Below are 13,170 nucleotides of genomic sequence, written 5' to 3'. Positions count from 1 at the left end.
AAAGAAACTGAGGTATACAGAGAATAAGTAATTTCCCAAGGTCACATAGTTAATATAATGGCAGGGTTAAGATTTGAACCCAGACAGCCCAACTCCTGGATCCATGCTCATTTATGGGATGAAAGGCTAAAAGGAATATCAACAAAGTATCTTCTAACACTCTGAACTAGTCTTAAAACACAGTATAGTATAGGGGCAAGAGCCATGTATTTGGAATCAAAAAGCACTGATCTGACTCTTGGCTCCACTGAAAGCTACAAGCCTCTGTTGCCTCTTCTATAAAATAAAGAAAAAAATCCCTACTTCTCAGGATTTAAGAAAAACATGTCCAACTCAATAAATATTAAGTTGAATCTGAATCTCCATTTCCTCATGAGTAGGCAAGAAGGGATAGGAGTGATGTACATGGAGAAAGATGCAGGAATTTTAAACTCAGAGAGGCTTTCTAAAGTGTCTCGCAGTTTTAAAATCGTGTAACTTTTTAATAAGCTACTCACAACATCTTATGTTTCAAATGAAAAGTAAAGCTTCAAAATATTTTATTTCAGCTGAAGTTTGATCTGTTGGGATAATGTTCAAATAAGAGAGAAAGTTATTGGCTTTTTGTTTACTAATGTAGAATCATTTACCAGAATCACTCAATGTTAGATGTTCCTTTCCTAAAAATGTAAATACGGGATTCAACTTCTGCAGATTCAAGCCCAAGGGAGGCGAGGCGGGGGAAGTAAGAGGAAATTACAAGTAGGAACAATGCAAATTTTTGGAAGATCTTCTGAAGAATTTCATCATATTTTTCCCCACGTCAACAAAATTCTTCTCTGTAATTTTGGTTCTACTTGGTTTTATGCCAATACTTTAAATCAGTTCTTATTAGAAGAAAGAAGGAATCAGCTCTGTTCTTTCCTTCTCCAATCCTACAACAACAATTCTTGTCCAAAGCCTTAATTGAAACTGAGGTGTAGCAGAAAGGGTATTTGAATCCCAAGACTGATATTAAATAGCTGTATGACCCTGAACTAGCTACAACATTCTGGACCTCCATTTTCCCTTATGTAAAGTGGGAATAATAAAAGCTACCTCACAGGAGTGTTCCAAGGATCCTATGTAAAAGCACCTCCAGAACACTAACACACACACAAAAGCATCATTATTGTTATTAACAATTGTTACTGAATTATGTAAGTAAGCTTCTCTTCCACCAGCAAACTACCACAGAAGCAAGAAGTATTTTCTTAAAATATTGTCTTGAACCTGGGAATTCCTTTTCTCAAAAGCTCACAGTGCCTCCAAGTGCCCCTTTAATCAAACTTCAACATCTGATCTTTACCAACTAGACCCCTCTAGAACTCATTTTTATATTTACATACTGTCTTGTGTTCTCCATTCAGCAGTTCCAAAACCTGACTCAGATTCTCTGGTTTGGGAATTACGACTCCTCTCCACACAAGCTAATTCCCTTCTAGTTAGTTCCTCTGGGACTCTCTTCTTCCCTCCTACCCAACCCATGAGTTCATTAGCTTCAAAAAGTCTCCCCAGGGGCACCTGGGTGGCTCAGACCATTAAACAATTGACTCATAGTTTCAGCTCAGGTCATGATCTCAAGGTTTGTGAGTTCAAGCCCCACATCATGCTCTGCTCTGACAGTGCAAAGTCCACTTGGGATTCTCTCTCTCTCTCTCTCTCTCTTTCAAAATAAATAAATAATCTTTTTTTAAAAAGTCTCTCCAGACTCTAGGTACTGGTTCTCCTGACTCTATTTGGTCCATTTTCCTTCCACTTCTCCCAGTACTTCATTTATAAATATAAGTTTGTGCAAGTGCCTGGGTGGCTCAGTCGGTTAAGCATCCGACTTAGGCTCAGGTCATGATCTCACGGTTCATGGGTTCAGGCCCCATGTAGGGCTCTGTGCTGACAGCTTAAAGCCTGGAGCCTGCTTCAGATTCTTCCTCTCTCTTTGCCCCTCCCCTGCTCGCTCATTCTCTCTCAAAATTAAATAACTTTTTTTAAATTATAATAAATAAACAAATAAAAATCTGTGGAAGGACTTACCTCCCTCTTATAGGTACTAACATATTAGGCCTATAACAATTAACAAACCTCAACTTCCAAGTTCAGGAAAACATTTATAGCCATTTCTTACAATTAGAATTACTGCCTTAACTTGGGATAATATATACACTATTAGTAAGCAGGAAGTTGTTTTACTGTCTTTTTGCCTCACCAACACTTCAAAACCAAAATCTTAAAGATGGGTTTCATGTTTTTATTTCCTTGGCATACTGTTAAATGCAGGTGACTTTACATTTGTATTTCAAATTATTCTGATGGACCAGTTTTTCAACTACAGCTTTAATCAGTCCAGACCAGTCTGTTGCTGCATATGCTTTTTAAGATACTGTACATAGTATTTTCCTTGGCTTACTAATGAATTGGAGAAGGCTTTACAGGCAGTCCATTCTCCTATTCTCCATAGTTTTGTTTTATAAAGTGACCACAAACACTGAGTTAGCAAAACTGAACCACTGCTCCAAAAGGAAATACAGGGTTAGGTTCCTACAAGCCTCTGGGTCACAACATTTTCATCAACCAATCAATATATAACCTTGTATGTTTCTCTTTAAAAACATCTTATTATTTATAAATTATTTATAAATATACTGTTAACTCATTAACATTGAACTCATGACCAACAGCACTATTAACTCACTCCCGAATGAAACCCAGGGGCGCCTGGGTGGCTCAGTCAGTTAATCATCCAACTTCGGCACAGGTCATGATCTCACAGTTCGTGGGTTCGAGCCTTGCATTGGGCTCTGTGCTGTCTCCCTCTCTCTCTGACCCTCCCCTGTTCACACTGTCTCTCTCTCTCTCTCAAAAATAAAAATAAAACACTTAAATTTTTTTTTTAAAAACAGAAACTTTTCTAACACATAAATTTTCTCTGTAAAGAACATCACAGCCTTCTTGCGCTTAGTAACACTAGATACTACATTTAGGGGCCATATTTAACAGGGAAATCACCAACAAGGTACAAAAATGCAAAAACCGTGGCATTAAAAAGACTATGAAAATGATACTTATTTACAGTACAAGAGCTAAAATAAGAGGTCAGCATATTGATCTCAGCTAGGACTTGCATGCTGAAGCTCAAATTTTTCACTCCTCTGCATTTACATATCTGTAAATGATGGTAAAAGTACCATTAATATTGATTTTGGAATTATAAATAAGTCTTAGCAAGTATACTGAATTCAAAAATACAGAATCTGTGAATGATGAAGATCAACCATACATCTACTCTGTAAATGTCAACTGGTCCCTGTACTCTGAATGCCATGTATACTAATTCACTTCCACAATCCAGAGGATAAACACTACTGTAGCAAACTGTCCTGCAAGTTACAAAGTGGCATGCTACAAAAGGATATTTACACAGACAGAGGAAGCAGAGAATGTTCAACCATTTCTTCCATCATTACTGAATACTCTGCCTCCTCCCACTTTGTTGGGGGTGTCCAATCTGAGCTTTAAAAGATTGATTACATGTGGGAAAGATTTGAGCATATCTATAAATATATTAAGATTGAGCATATCAGTAAATATATGTATTAATTATTATACACATTAAAGTCTCTAGTGGAGAAAGGAGTTAAATATGAAAAGGCTGAAGGGTACAATAAACCCTGTGGTACTAGGATGAATTTAAAGTAATTGGTACAGGTTTTTAATATATATAGACAAATACAGAAATAGATGTGTGCATACGTAAATATATACATACATGCATTTCCTATTCCTGTCCTGACAGGTCCTGGAAGCAATGACCATATCCAGCATCCAGACTTGGTTTCCAAATAGCACTAGTCACTAAAAGAACTAGTCCTCTCTGGAAAAAAGTTGACTTAGGAATGGGGCTGATGCTCCTTAAAGCCATTTCCCCAGGAGCACTAGTTGAAAACAACTGTTTAACTTCATGGCTGCCTAAGGCAATGGATAATACTTGGGGAAACCAAGAGGCTAACAAAAGAAGCTTAAAAGGAAAAGCAAGGGAATGAGCTTTGAAAAGGTTTGACATAATCCTGGGAATCAGAAGGCCACTCATATGCACAGGGCTGTGCTCAAGAACTGGAAAAACCTGAGACCTCTGGTTTACCTTGAGGCTCTACACAAGGAGGAAGTGAAGTTTAAGCCAGGGAGGCTAAATGATTGGCAGAATGTTGATGGTGTACCCCAGCATGCACACAGCACCCCTCAGCAAAAACCAGAAGACTTACTCATTACCTGACCACAAAGCTAACTGAGCTGAGACCACACAACAAAGAATACAACCTTTACAGAATTAATTCAGAAAAGTCACTAAACAGAAAAACAATAACAAACTATGGGAAAGGACAGACCTGATCTCCAGAACTGTGATATTATATTATTTAAAATGTCCAGTTTTCAACCGAAAAAAAAAAAAAAGAAAGAAACAANGGAACTACAGAAACTGTCCCTGAGGAAGCTCAGATGTTACACAAACTAGACAAAGATTGTGAACCTATTTTCCTTAAAGTTTATTTATTCTGAGTGAGAGAGTATGAGCAGGAGAGGGAGAGACAGAATCCCAAGCAAGTTCCATGCTGTCAGTGCAGAGCCAGCCCAGAGCTGAACACCATGAACCACAAGATCATGACCTGAGCCAAAATCAGGAGTCGGACACTTAACCTACTGAGCCACCCAAGCACCCCTAAACCTGCTATTTTAAATGTTTAAAATCTAAAGGAGGGACACCTGGGTGGCTCAGTCAGTTAAGCTTCCAGCTTTGGCTCAGGTCATGATCTCATGGTTTATGAGTTCGAGCCCCACGTCGGGCTCTGTGTTGACAGCTCAGAGCCTGGAGCCTGCTTCAGATTCTGTGTCTCCCTCTCTCTCTGCCACTTCTTTGCTCATGCTCTGGTTCTCTCTCTCTCTCAAATATAAATAAAGATGTTTTAATTAAAAAAATAAAATAAAGGAAACTATTCTGAATATAGCAAAGTATAAGAATGCTATCTCACAAAATAGAGAATATCAACAGAGAAATTATTTTTTAAAAAACAAATTATGTTTTAAAATAAGTAAAATGAACATTTCACTAAAAGGGTTAAACAGCAGATTTGAGCAGAAGAGAAAATCAATGACCTTGAAAATAGGTCAACCAAGATTATCCAAACTAAGGAACAGAAAGAAAAAAGAATGAAAAAATTTTAACAGAGTCCCAGAGACCTACAGGATACCATCAATTGTACCGACATATTATAACGGGAATCTCAGAAGGACAAGAGGAAATAAAGAGAAAGAAAAAATATTTGAAGAAATACTGGAAGAAAATACCTCAAATTTGATGAAAAACATCAATCTATAAATCCAAGAAGCTCAACTAACTCCAATAGCATAAATCAGAGAGATCTATCAATAGACATATCATGGGCACCTTGGTGGCTCAGTTGGTTAAGCATCCAACTCTTGGTTTCAGCTCAGGTCATGATCTCAGTTCATGAATTCAAGCTCTTTATCTGCTGTCAGTGCAGAGCCTGCTTGAGATTCTCTCTCTCCCCCCTCTCTCTGCACCTCCCTGCCTCTCTCTCTCACTTTTAAAATTTAAAAACTTTAAAAAAAAATTTTTACTGGAGCACCTGGGTGGCTCAGTCGGTTAAGCCTCCGACTTCGGCACAGTTCATGAGCTCATGGTTCATGGGTTGGAGCCCCACATTGGGCTCTGTGCTGACAGCTAGCTCAGAGCCTGGAGCCTGTTTCACATTCTGTGTCTCCCTCTCTCTCTGACCCTCCCCTGCTCACGCTGTCTCTCTCTCTCAGAAATAAATAAAACATTAAAAAAATTTTTACTAATATATAATGATAAATAAAGCATTAAAAAATAGATATCATAATCAAGCTGTTGAAAAACAAAGACAGAATCTTGAAAGCAGCAAGAGAAGCTATTCAACATGTACAAGGGATCCTTGATAACATTAATAGGTGATTTCTCTTCAGAAACCAAGGCAATGGGATGAAAAATTAAGACTTTCTAGATAAACAAAAACTGAGAAAATCAATAGCAGACATGCTCTACAGCAAACACTGGAAGGAAAACTTCAGGCTGAAATGAGACCCCTGACACTACAGTAACTCAAATCCACATGAAGAAATAAAGTGCACTGATAAAGGCAACTACTTAGATAAATACATACTCTCTCAAAAATAAATAAATAAACATTTAAGAAAAAAAAACTTGATTCCATTCAGCTCCATTCCTTCCTGACTCCCTTGTGCCATTAATGTCATTCAAATTTTATATTTAAACATTGTGTGCTCATCAGCATAGATTTGCAATTATTGCTTTATGCAGTTGCCTTTTAAATTAAAAATAAAAATAGAAACAAAATAATTAAAAACAAAAAGTATACTTGTGCTGTGTATTTGTCCAAAGATACACAAATGGTCAACTTGGATATAAAATATGTTCAACATCATTAATCATTAGAGAAATACAAATCAAAACTACAATGAGATATCACCTCACACCATTAACATGGCCACTATGAAGGAAAAAAAAAGAAAGAAAAGAAGCATTAGCAAAGATGTGGAAAAACTGAAGCCCTTATGCTTTCCTGGTGGGTATATAAACTGGTACAACAACTGTGGAAAATAAAATGGCAACTGCTCAAAAAATTAAACATAGAATTACCATATGATCCAATAATTCTACTTCTGAATATATACCCAAGTGAAGTAAAAACAGGGACTTGAAACGATATAAATAGTGGCAGCACTATTTCATAATAGCCAAAAGATGGAAGCAACCCAAGTGTCTGTCCTCAAATGAATGGGTAAACAAAATGTGGTTTATACATACAATGGAATATTATTCAGTCTTAAAAAGGAAGGAAATTCTGACACATACTACAACATGGAAGAACCCTGAAGCCATTAGGCTGAGTGAAATAAACCAGTCACAAAATGACAAATACCGTATGATTCCACTTATGCAAGGTTAACTACAGTAGTCAAAATCATAAGGACAGAAAGAATGATGGCTGCCTGTAGAGGGGGGCATGGTGATTTTGATAGGTAGAATTTCAGTTTTGCAAGACAAAAAGAGTTCCGTGAATGGTGTGATGGCAGCAGAACGTTGTGATGTATTTAATGCCACTCTGAACTATATAGTTAAAAACTATTAAAATGGCACATGTTATCTTGTATATATTTTACTACAATTTTTACTACAAGAGTGGCTTTCTGCAATTTCTACTAATGTCAAAGTAAAGCAAAAATGACCACCAATGCCCAGGACAGCTCATAAACCATAAACAAGTCCCACTGCACTTAAATATCCAGTTCCGCTGCTGGAGCTCCTCAGCAATAGCAGTGCTTTAGCTTCCTCTTCCTTCCTAAACCCATTATTGGAGAAGGGAAAAAATAAGGGGAAACTAATGAGAATGTTTCAGGAATATCCCTTCTCTGTGGTTCAAATTTCTTATTTTAAAATGGGGAAAATAATAGTGCCTACCTTTTCAAAGGGGTATTGTAAGGATTAAGTAAATTCACGTATATAAAGTATTTAAGAGTGCTTACCACATGGTAAGTGCCCTGTAAATATTAGGTATCCATATTACTGCCCAGGAAATCTCAACATCTTATTTCAACTACAACCTATATCTCAGCTTGCTTAGTCTCTCCTGAACACCAACTCTCCAGCTGCTTAAAAACAAAACAAAACAAAAAACTGGCGGTGCCTGGATGGCTCAGTGGGTTAAGCCTTGGACTCTTGATCTGAGCTCAGGTCTTGATCTCAGGGTAGCGACTTCAAGCTCCACGCTGGATGTGAAGCCTACTTAAAAACAAACAAACAAACAAACAAAAACAACAAAACACCACCATCTCCAACTGGACATTCTCAATGAAGGTCACTGCTACATTAACTCAGTCATCCAAGGCAGACCTAAGACTCACTGTTAGATTTCCCTCCCTCTCCCCCTCAATATCTAACCTTCCACCAAGCCCTGCAGACTCTGTTTCCTCAATGCTTGTTGAAATCATCCCCTTCTCTCTAGCCACACTTCCCCACCCCCTCTTAAACAGGCCTTCCTACGTCTTCCAGGATTACTTGAGTAGTTCTGACTGGACTTTGGGACCCGAACTTCAGCCCACTCTGACTGATCCATCCACAATTGCTACAGGGATATATTAAAGCAAAAATCTCATAGTGGGTATACATGTTTACTGTGAGTTTTTTTTTTAACTTTTTTTATACTTTCAAAATGAAATTCATAAATTTCAATTTAAAAATGATAACAGAAACTAGGGGCACCTGGATGGCTCAGTTGGTTAAGCGTCCAACTTCGGCTCAGGTCATAATCTCACAGTTTGTGAGTTCAAGCCCCAAGTCAGGCTCTGCGCTGACAGCTCAGATCCTGAAGCCTGTTTCAGATTCTGTGTCCCTTCTCTCTCTGCACCTCCCCCTCTCACACTCTGCCTCTCTCTCGAAAATAAATAAATCTTTTAAAAAGGTTTTTAATTTAAGAAAAAGGAAGAAACTAAGGTGTTCCCCTCATCAGTGGTGGTTGCAGGAGGGAAGAAGAATAGGAGAAAAGGACTGCAAAAGAGTACAAAGAAATTTTGGAGAGTGACAGATATGTCCATTATTTTTATTGTGGTGATAGCTTTTCAAGTGTATACCTATGCTAACAGTTATCAAATTATATAATTAAGTAAGTGCAAGTTATTGCATGTCGATTATTCTTTAACTTTAAAAATTTTAATGAAAGGGGCGCCTGGGTGGCTTAGTCGGTTAAGCGTCCGACTTTCGCTTAGGTCATGATCTCGCGGTTCGTGGGTTCGAGCCCCGCGTCGGGCTCTGTGCTGACTGCCAGCTCAGAGCCTGGAGCCTGTTTCAGACTCTGTGTCTCCCTCTCTCTCTGACCCTCCCCTGCTCACGCTGTCTCTCTCTCTCCAGAAATAAATAAAAAACATTTAAAATAAATAAATAAATAAAATTTTTAATGAAAAAAGAATATCAAAAAATCTTAGAAAACGAACTCCTTTGCCCTAAAAACAGAAGCTTTAACATAGATGCTATCTACAGCATGATAGATGACTCCAAGCAATATGTATACATCACCTTCATGGACTACCTGCCTATCTCCAACACAAGTACCAAAAGGTCAGGGAGTGCATAACCTTGGCCTAAAACCCAGTCTCCAGGACTAGGGACAAACTGGGGAGCACAGGAAACCAGCCTAGACACTGAGCTGCTATCAGTTCATGTTAGGTTGCACACCATTCAAAGCTCCTCAATGTGCCTTTGCAGCTTACCCATGATGCATCTCCTCAACCCATTTGAAGGACTCAGGGTCTCAGCCAATAGAAGTACCTCAGTGGTTATACTATAGGCAGGAGAGCAACTTTAAAATGAAGATTGGGTTGGGGCTCCTGGGTGGCTCAGTTGGTTGGGCGTTCAACTTCGGCTCAGGTCATGATCTCACGGTTCATGGGTTCGAGTCCCGCATCGGGCTCTGTGCTGACAGCTAGCTCAGAGCCTGGAGCCTGTTTCAGATTCTGTGTCTCCCTCTCTTTCTGACCCTCCCCTGTTCGCTCTGTCTCTCTCTCTCTCTCAGAAATAAATAAAAACATTAAAAAATTATTATTATTATTATTTGGAAAAAAAACTTAAAAAGAAATTTTGCCTTGCTTAAAACATTTCAAAGGTTCCCCTCTGCCTCAGGATAAACCTCTAATCCTAACCATAAGACACATGGCCCTGACTCCTGCCATTTCCCCGTAAGTGCCCACATCAAGCCAAAGATTCACACACAGTTCTTGGTTGTCTGGCATTAGTACCACAAGCTAACACTTCTCTTCTATGCCTTCTCTCTCCTTCTCTAATGCTCTCATTTAGTTCAGGCATCACTCCCTGATGGATGCTTATCCTCAAGCTGGTTTAGGTATGTCTCTACCCTGCTCCTATAGCACATGGTACAAACGTCTATTACAGCATTTCAAGTGTTGTATTAGTAGTTCTCTTTCCTGTCTCTATTAGACTATAAACTTCAGAGAAAGGTCTATGCTTTTCATCCTCAGTCCCTTGGATAGTTTCTAGAATGTAGTAACTCTCAAAACAGGTGCTGAACTAAAAGGAAGAGAATAAAACATTTAAATGTCATCTGTATCACCCGATTTTCTGATCAAGCCTATCAAACTTATTATTAAGAAAACCTGAGGTTCAGAGAAGTTAGGGGACTTGCTCAAGGTAAGTAATAGAGCTACGCTTTCAACCAAGGCTCTTCAGACTCTTAGACGGGTAGATTTCCTGTATTTGTGAATTCCTCATCACCCAACCCAAAGGCCTCTTCAGAATAGGCAGTCAATAAATACCTGCTGCTTTCATGTTTACTGTCACTTTCATCTAGAATTAGGGGAGATTCCATTGCTTTGTCACACAGCACATTATATCATATAATTAGAAACCTTTAAAGAATCATAGTATAAAGTAAAAGTGACTTTCCTTACCTAAACTTGCTTTTTATCTAAAAAGATGAGCAGAAAGGAATAAATATAAAAAAATCTGACTAATAGAGGGCAGTTAGGCAGTTTATATGGATTCTACCACCTAAGAATAAATAAACCTGCAATGGTCCACACACTCAGGGGCAAGAATATTTAATATATCGAGCAGGCCCTAAATTCCAAGATAAATCAAGGTGTTCATTAAGGTATACAGCGCAATAAACTTTTCATCTTTTTCCTGATATATCCACCTTTAAAATGTAATAATTTACGACATCCTAGTTGCCATTTCTCCAGCAGTTCTCAGATCTGAATCAAGTTCTGCCCTGGCATCAACAATTACTTCACCAAGTGAATCTTTCTGTAGGTTATATGAGCTATTCTTCAAACAATTACTGAGGAGGAATAGACAGTACTGCACTTTGCTAGGCTGACAAGAAATACAAGAAGTTAAATTGCAGTTCTTATAAACCATATATAAAAAGATTAGAAACATAAGCGTAAATTAACTCACAAGAAAGCCAGGGGCAGGAATGGGCAGTGTCTGCTATGAAAAACAATGTCCTTGACCCAATTTTTGAAAGTCTGGCTAAAATGATAAACCCTCCCATCCCTCAATGATTAGTAACTAGGCTCTATATTATCCAAAATTCTTTTGCTGCCACTTTCCTTCTCCTTGAATTCCCAGATGTCAGAGTATGCTAGAAGGATAGGGATGAATCACAAGGGCAGTAGTTTCCCACAAGGGTGCTAAGAAGTCTAGTAATTCCTTCCTCACTTCATTAATTCCTTACACATTTATTGAACACCTTTGGTGTGCCATACACTGTGCTCGACAGAGCATGAGCCCGTTTTTCAGCCAGCTTTCAATCTCATAAACTGTAACAGTATTCCACTTAACTGTACAGTTAAGAATCGTCTTCCTGATGTCGGAAACAAACCCAGAGAATCTCGGAAACCGAAGGAACTGCAGATTAACGTCCTCATTTTTCCCATCGGGACACTGGGGCCCGAAAGTGACTTGTCCAAGGTCACACTGGATATCAGTGACAGACAGAAACAGGAACCCAGGCCTCTCGAAAACTCCAATCAGTGCCCCCACCCACGTGCTGCCTCTCCCTGAGGGAAAGCGGTCCCAAGAGGTAGCTGCGGAAAAGCAAACTTCGCCGAATTGAGGTCCGATGTCACTCTCTCCCTCCTCTAAAGACGGGGATGCCACCACCAAACCGAGGGTGGGGGAAAGTGGGAAGCTGCCTCAGTTCCCCGCAGAGAGGCGACCGCGCAGTCTCGCTGCCACACAGGCTCCCCTCCTGCACTCTCCTCCGGTTTCTCCCGCCCTGCCTCCTCCGACTGCAACCCTGGGGGCGACCGCAGAAAATTACTCCTTCACTCACAAGGACTCGCACCAGCAACGCCATGTTCCTCTGCAACCACTTCCGGGTAAAGAGTGGCCTTCCGGAGTCCCCGCTGCCCCCACCCCTTGTCTAAGTTGTCCTTTCGCGGGCGGGTGCCCGGCAACGGCAGCGCAGGCGCCTGCGCCTGCGCTCAAGAGCGCGCGCTTTCCCCACCGTGGCGCGAGCGTCGGGTTCTCCCCAGTCTTCTTCCTACGACACGTCATAGAGACTCGAGTCTTCTCCGCTGCACCTGTCCTCCTTGAGGAATAGCCTTGGGCTTTTCGTAGCTCTCTCCTTAGCCACCTCCGTCCCCCTCACCCAGCCTCACTCCTCAGCGCCCCGCTGTCAGAATTCTTCCTTCCTAGACTTCCCCCACGGGAATCTCTCCCCTTTTCACGGGGGGTGGTGGGATTGGGAAAAAAACAGGACTTTGAGGGATCCCAGCATTGAAGAGCTCCCCCCCAAAAAGCTTGAGAAGTTGTAAGAGGAACACGGGAGAGTGTTCAGCTGAGTCCTGAAAGTCAAGAGGGCAGTCACCTGCTGAACCGAGGCCTGAAGAGAAGGGAACTTTTGGGGTTTCTGATTGGTTGGTTGTTTAATGTGAACATCTTTGAGTATTGATAGGAAATGATTGTGAAGATGAAGACAGAAGAATCAAGGGTACAAAGAGTTTCTTGAGAAGGTGGGAGAGAGTGGCCTTGGCTGGTGGACCTCATCCACTGTATCCCAAGAGCAGTAGAGGAGGGGAGCTGTAGGTAGGTGCTCCTGGGGTTGACTGGGAGCAGAGGGGCAGGGTGCTAAAAGACTTCCTTTTCATTCAGTCAATAAAGATCCAGTGAATGTTCACCTTGTGCTGGTCACAAGACAGGTGTGGATAATGGCTTGATGGAGCTCTAGACTGGTGGAGGAAGCATACAAAAATATAGTAAACCAATGAAAAAATAAATAATTAAAAAGTGTGGGAAGTGCTTTGAAGGCAACAAAGAGCTAAACTTGAGAATAACATGGGAAACTACACTTTAGATAGTATGGCCAGGTAAGGCCTCTCTGAGGAGGTGACATGTAAGTTGAGACCCAAAGGATGAGAAGGAGCTAGCCATGGGAAGTGACTTTGAATATGCTATTTTATCACAGCAAATATTGGAGGATGAGAGAGGGATGGAAGATTCCAGGACAAGAGTCCTGAAATAGGAAAGAACAAGGGTTTATTTCAAAAAGCCAAAGAATTGGGTATTTACCTCAAAAGGAT

General features: G+C 40.2%; 1 protein-coding gene across 1 annotated transcript in view; it reads right to left on the bottom strand.

Moving 5' to 3' along the window:
- UQCC1 (ubiquinol-cytochrome c reductase complex assembly factor 1) overlaps positions 1–11,979 on the bottom strand; it is a 98,951-nt gene extending 86,972 nt beyond the window's left edge. The window contains exon 1 of the mRNA XM_077769276.1: positions 11,922–11,979. Within this exon, the coding sequence (XP_077625402.1) occupies positions 11,922–11,945 (24 nt within the window). The 5' untranslated portion in view covers positions 11,946–11,979. The remainder of the gene's footprint in view (positions 1–11,921) is intronic.
- Positions 11,980–13,170: the final 1,191 nt, after the last annotated feature.

The sequence above is a fragment of the Crocuta crocuta genome, unplaced genomic scaffold (assembly GCF_008692635.1).
Source record: "Crocuta crocuta isolate KB4526 unplaced genomic scaffold, BGI_CrCroc_1.0 scaffold445, whole genome shotgun sequence".
In the NCBI taxonomy this organism is placed as follows: Eukaryota; Metazoa; Chordata; class Mammalia; order Carnivora; family Hyaenidae; genus Crocuta; species Crocuta crocuta.
The sequence above is the reverse complement of the archived record's forward strand: the minus strand, read 5'-3'. Positions and strand labels throughout refer to the sequence as shown.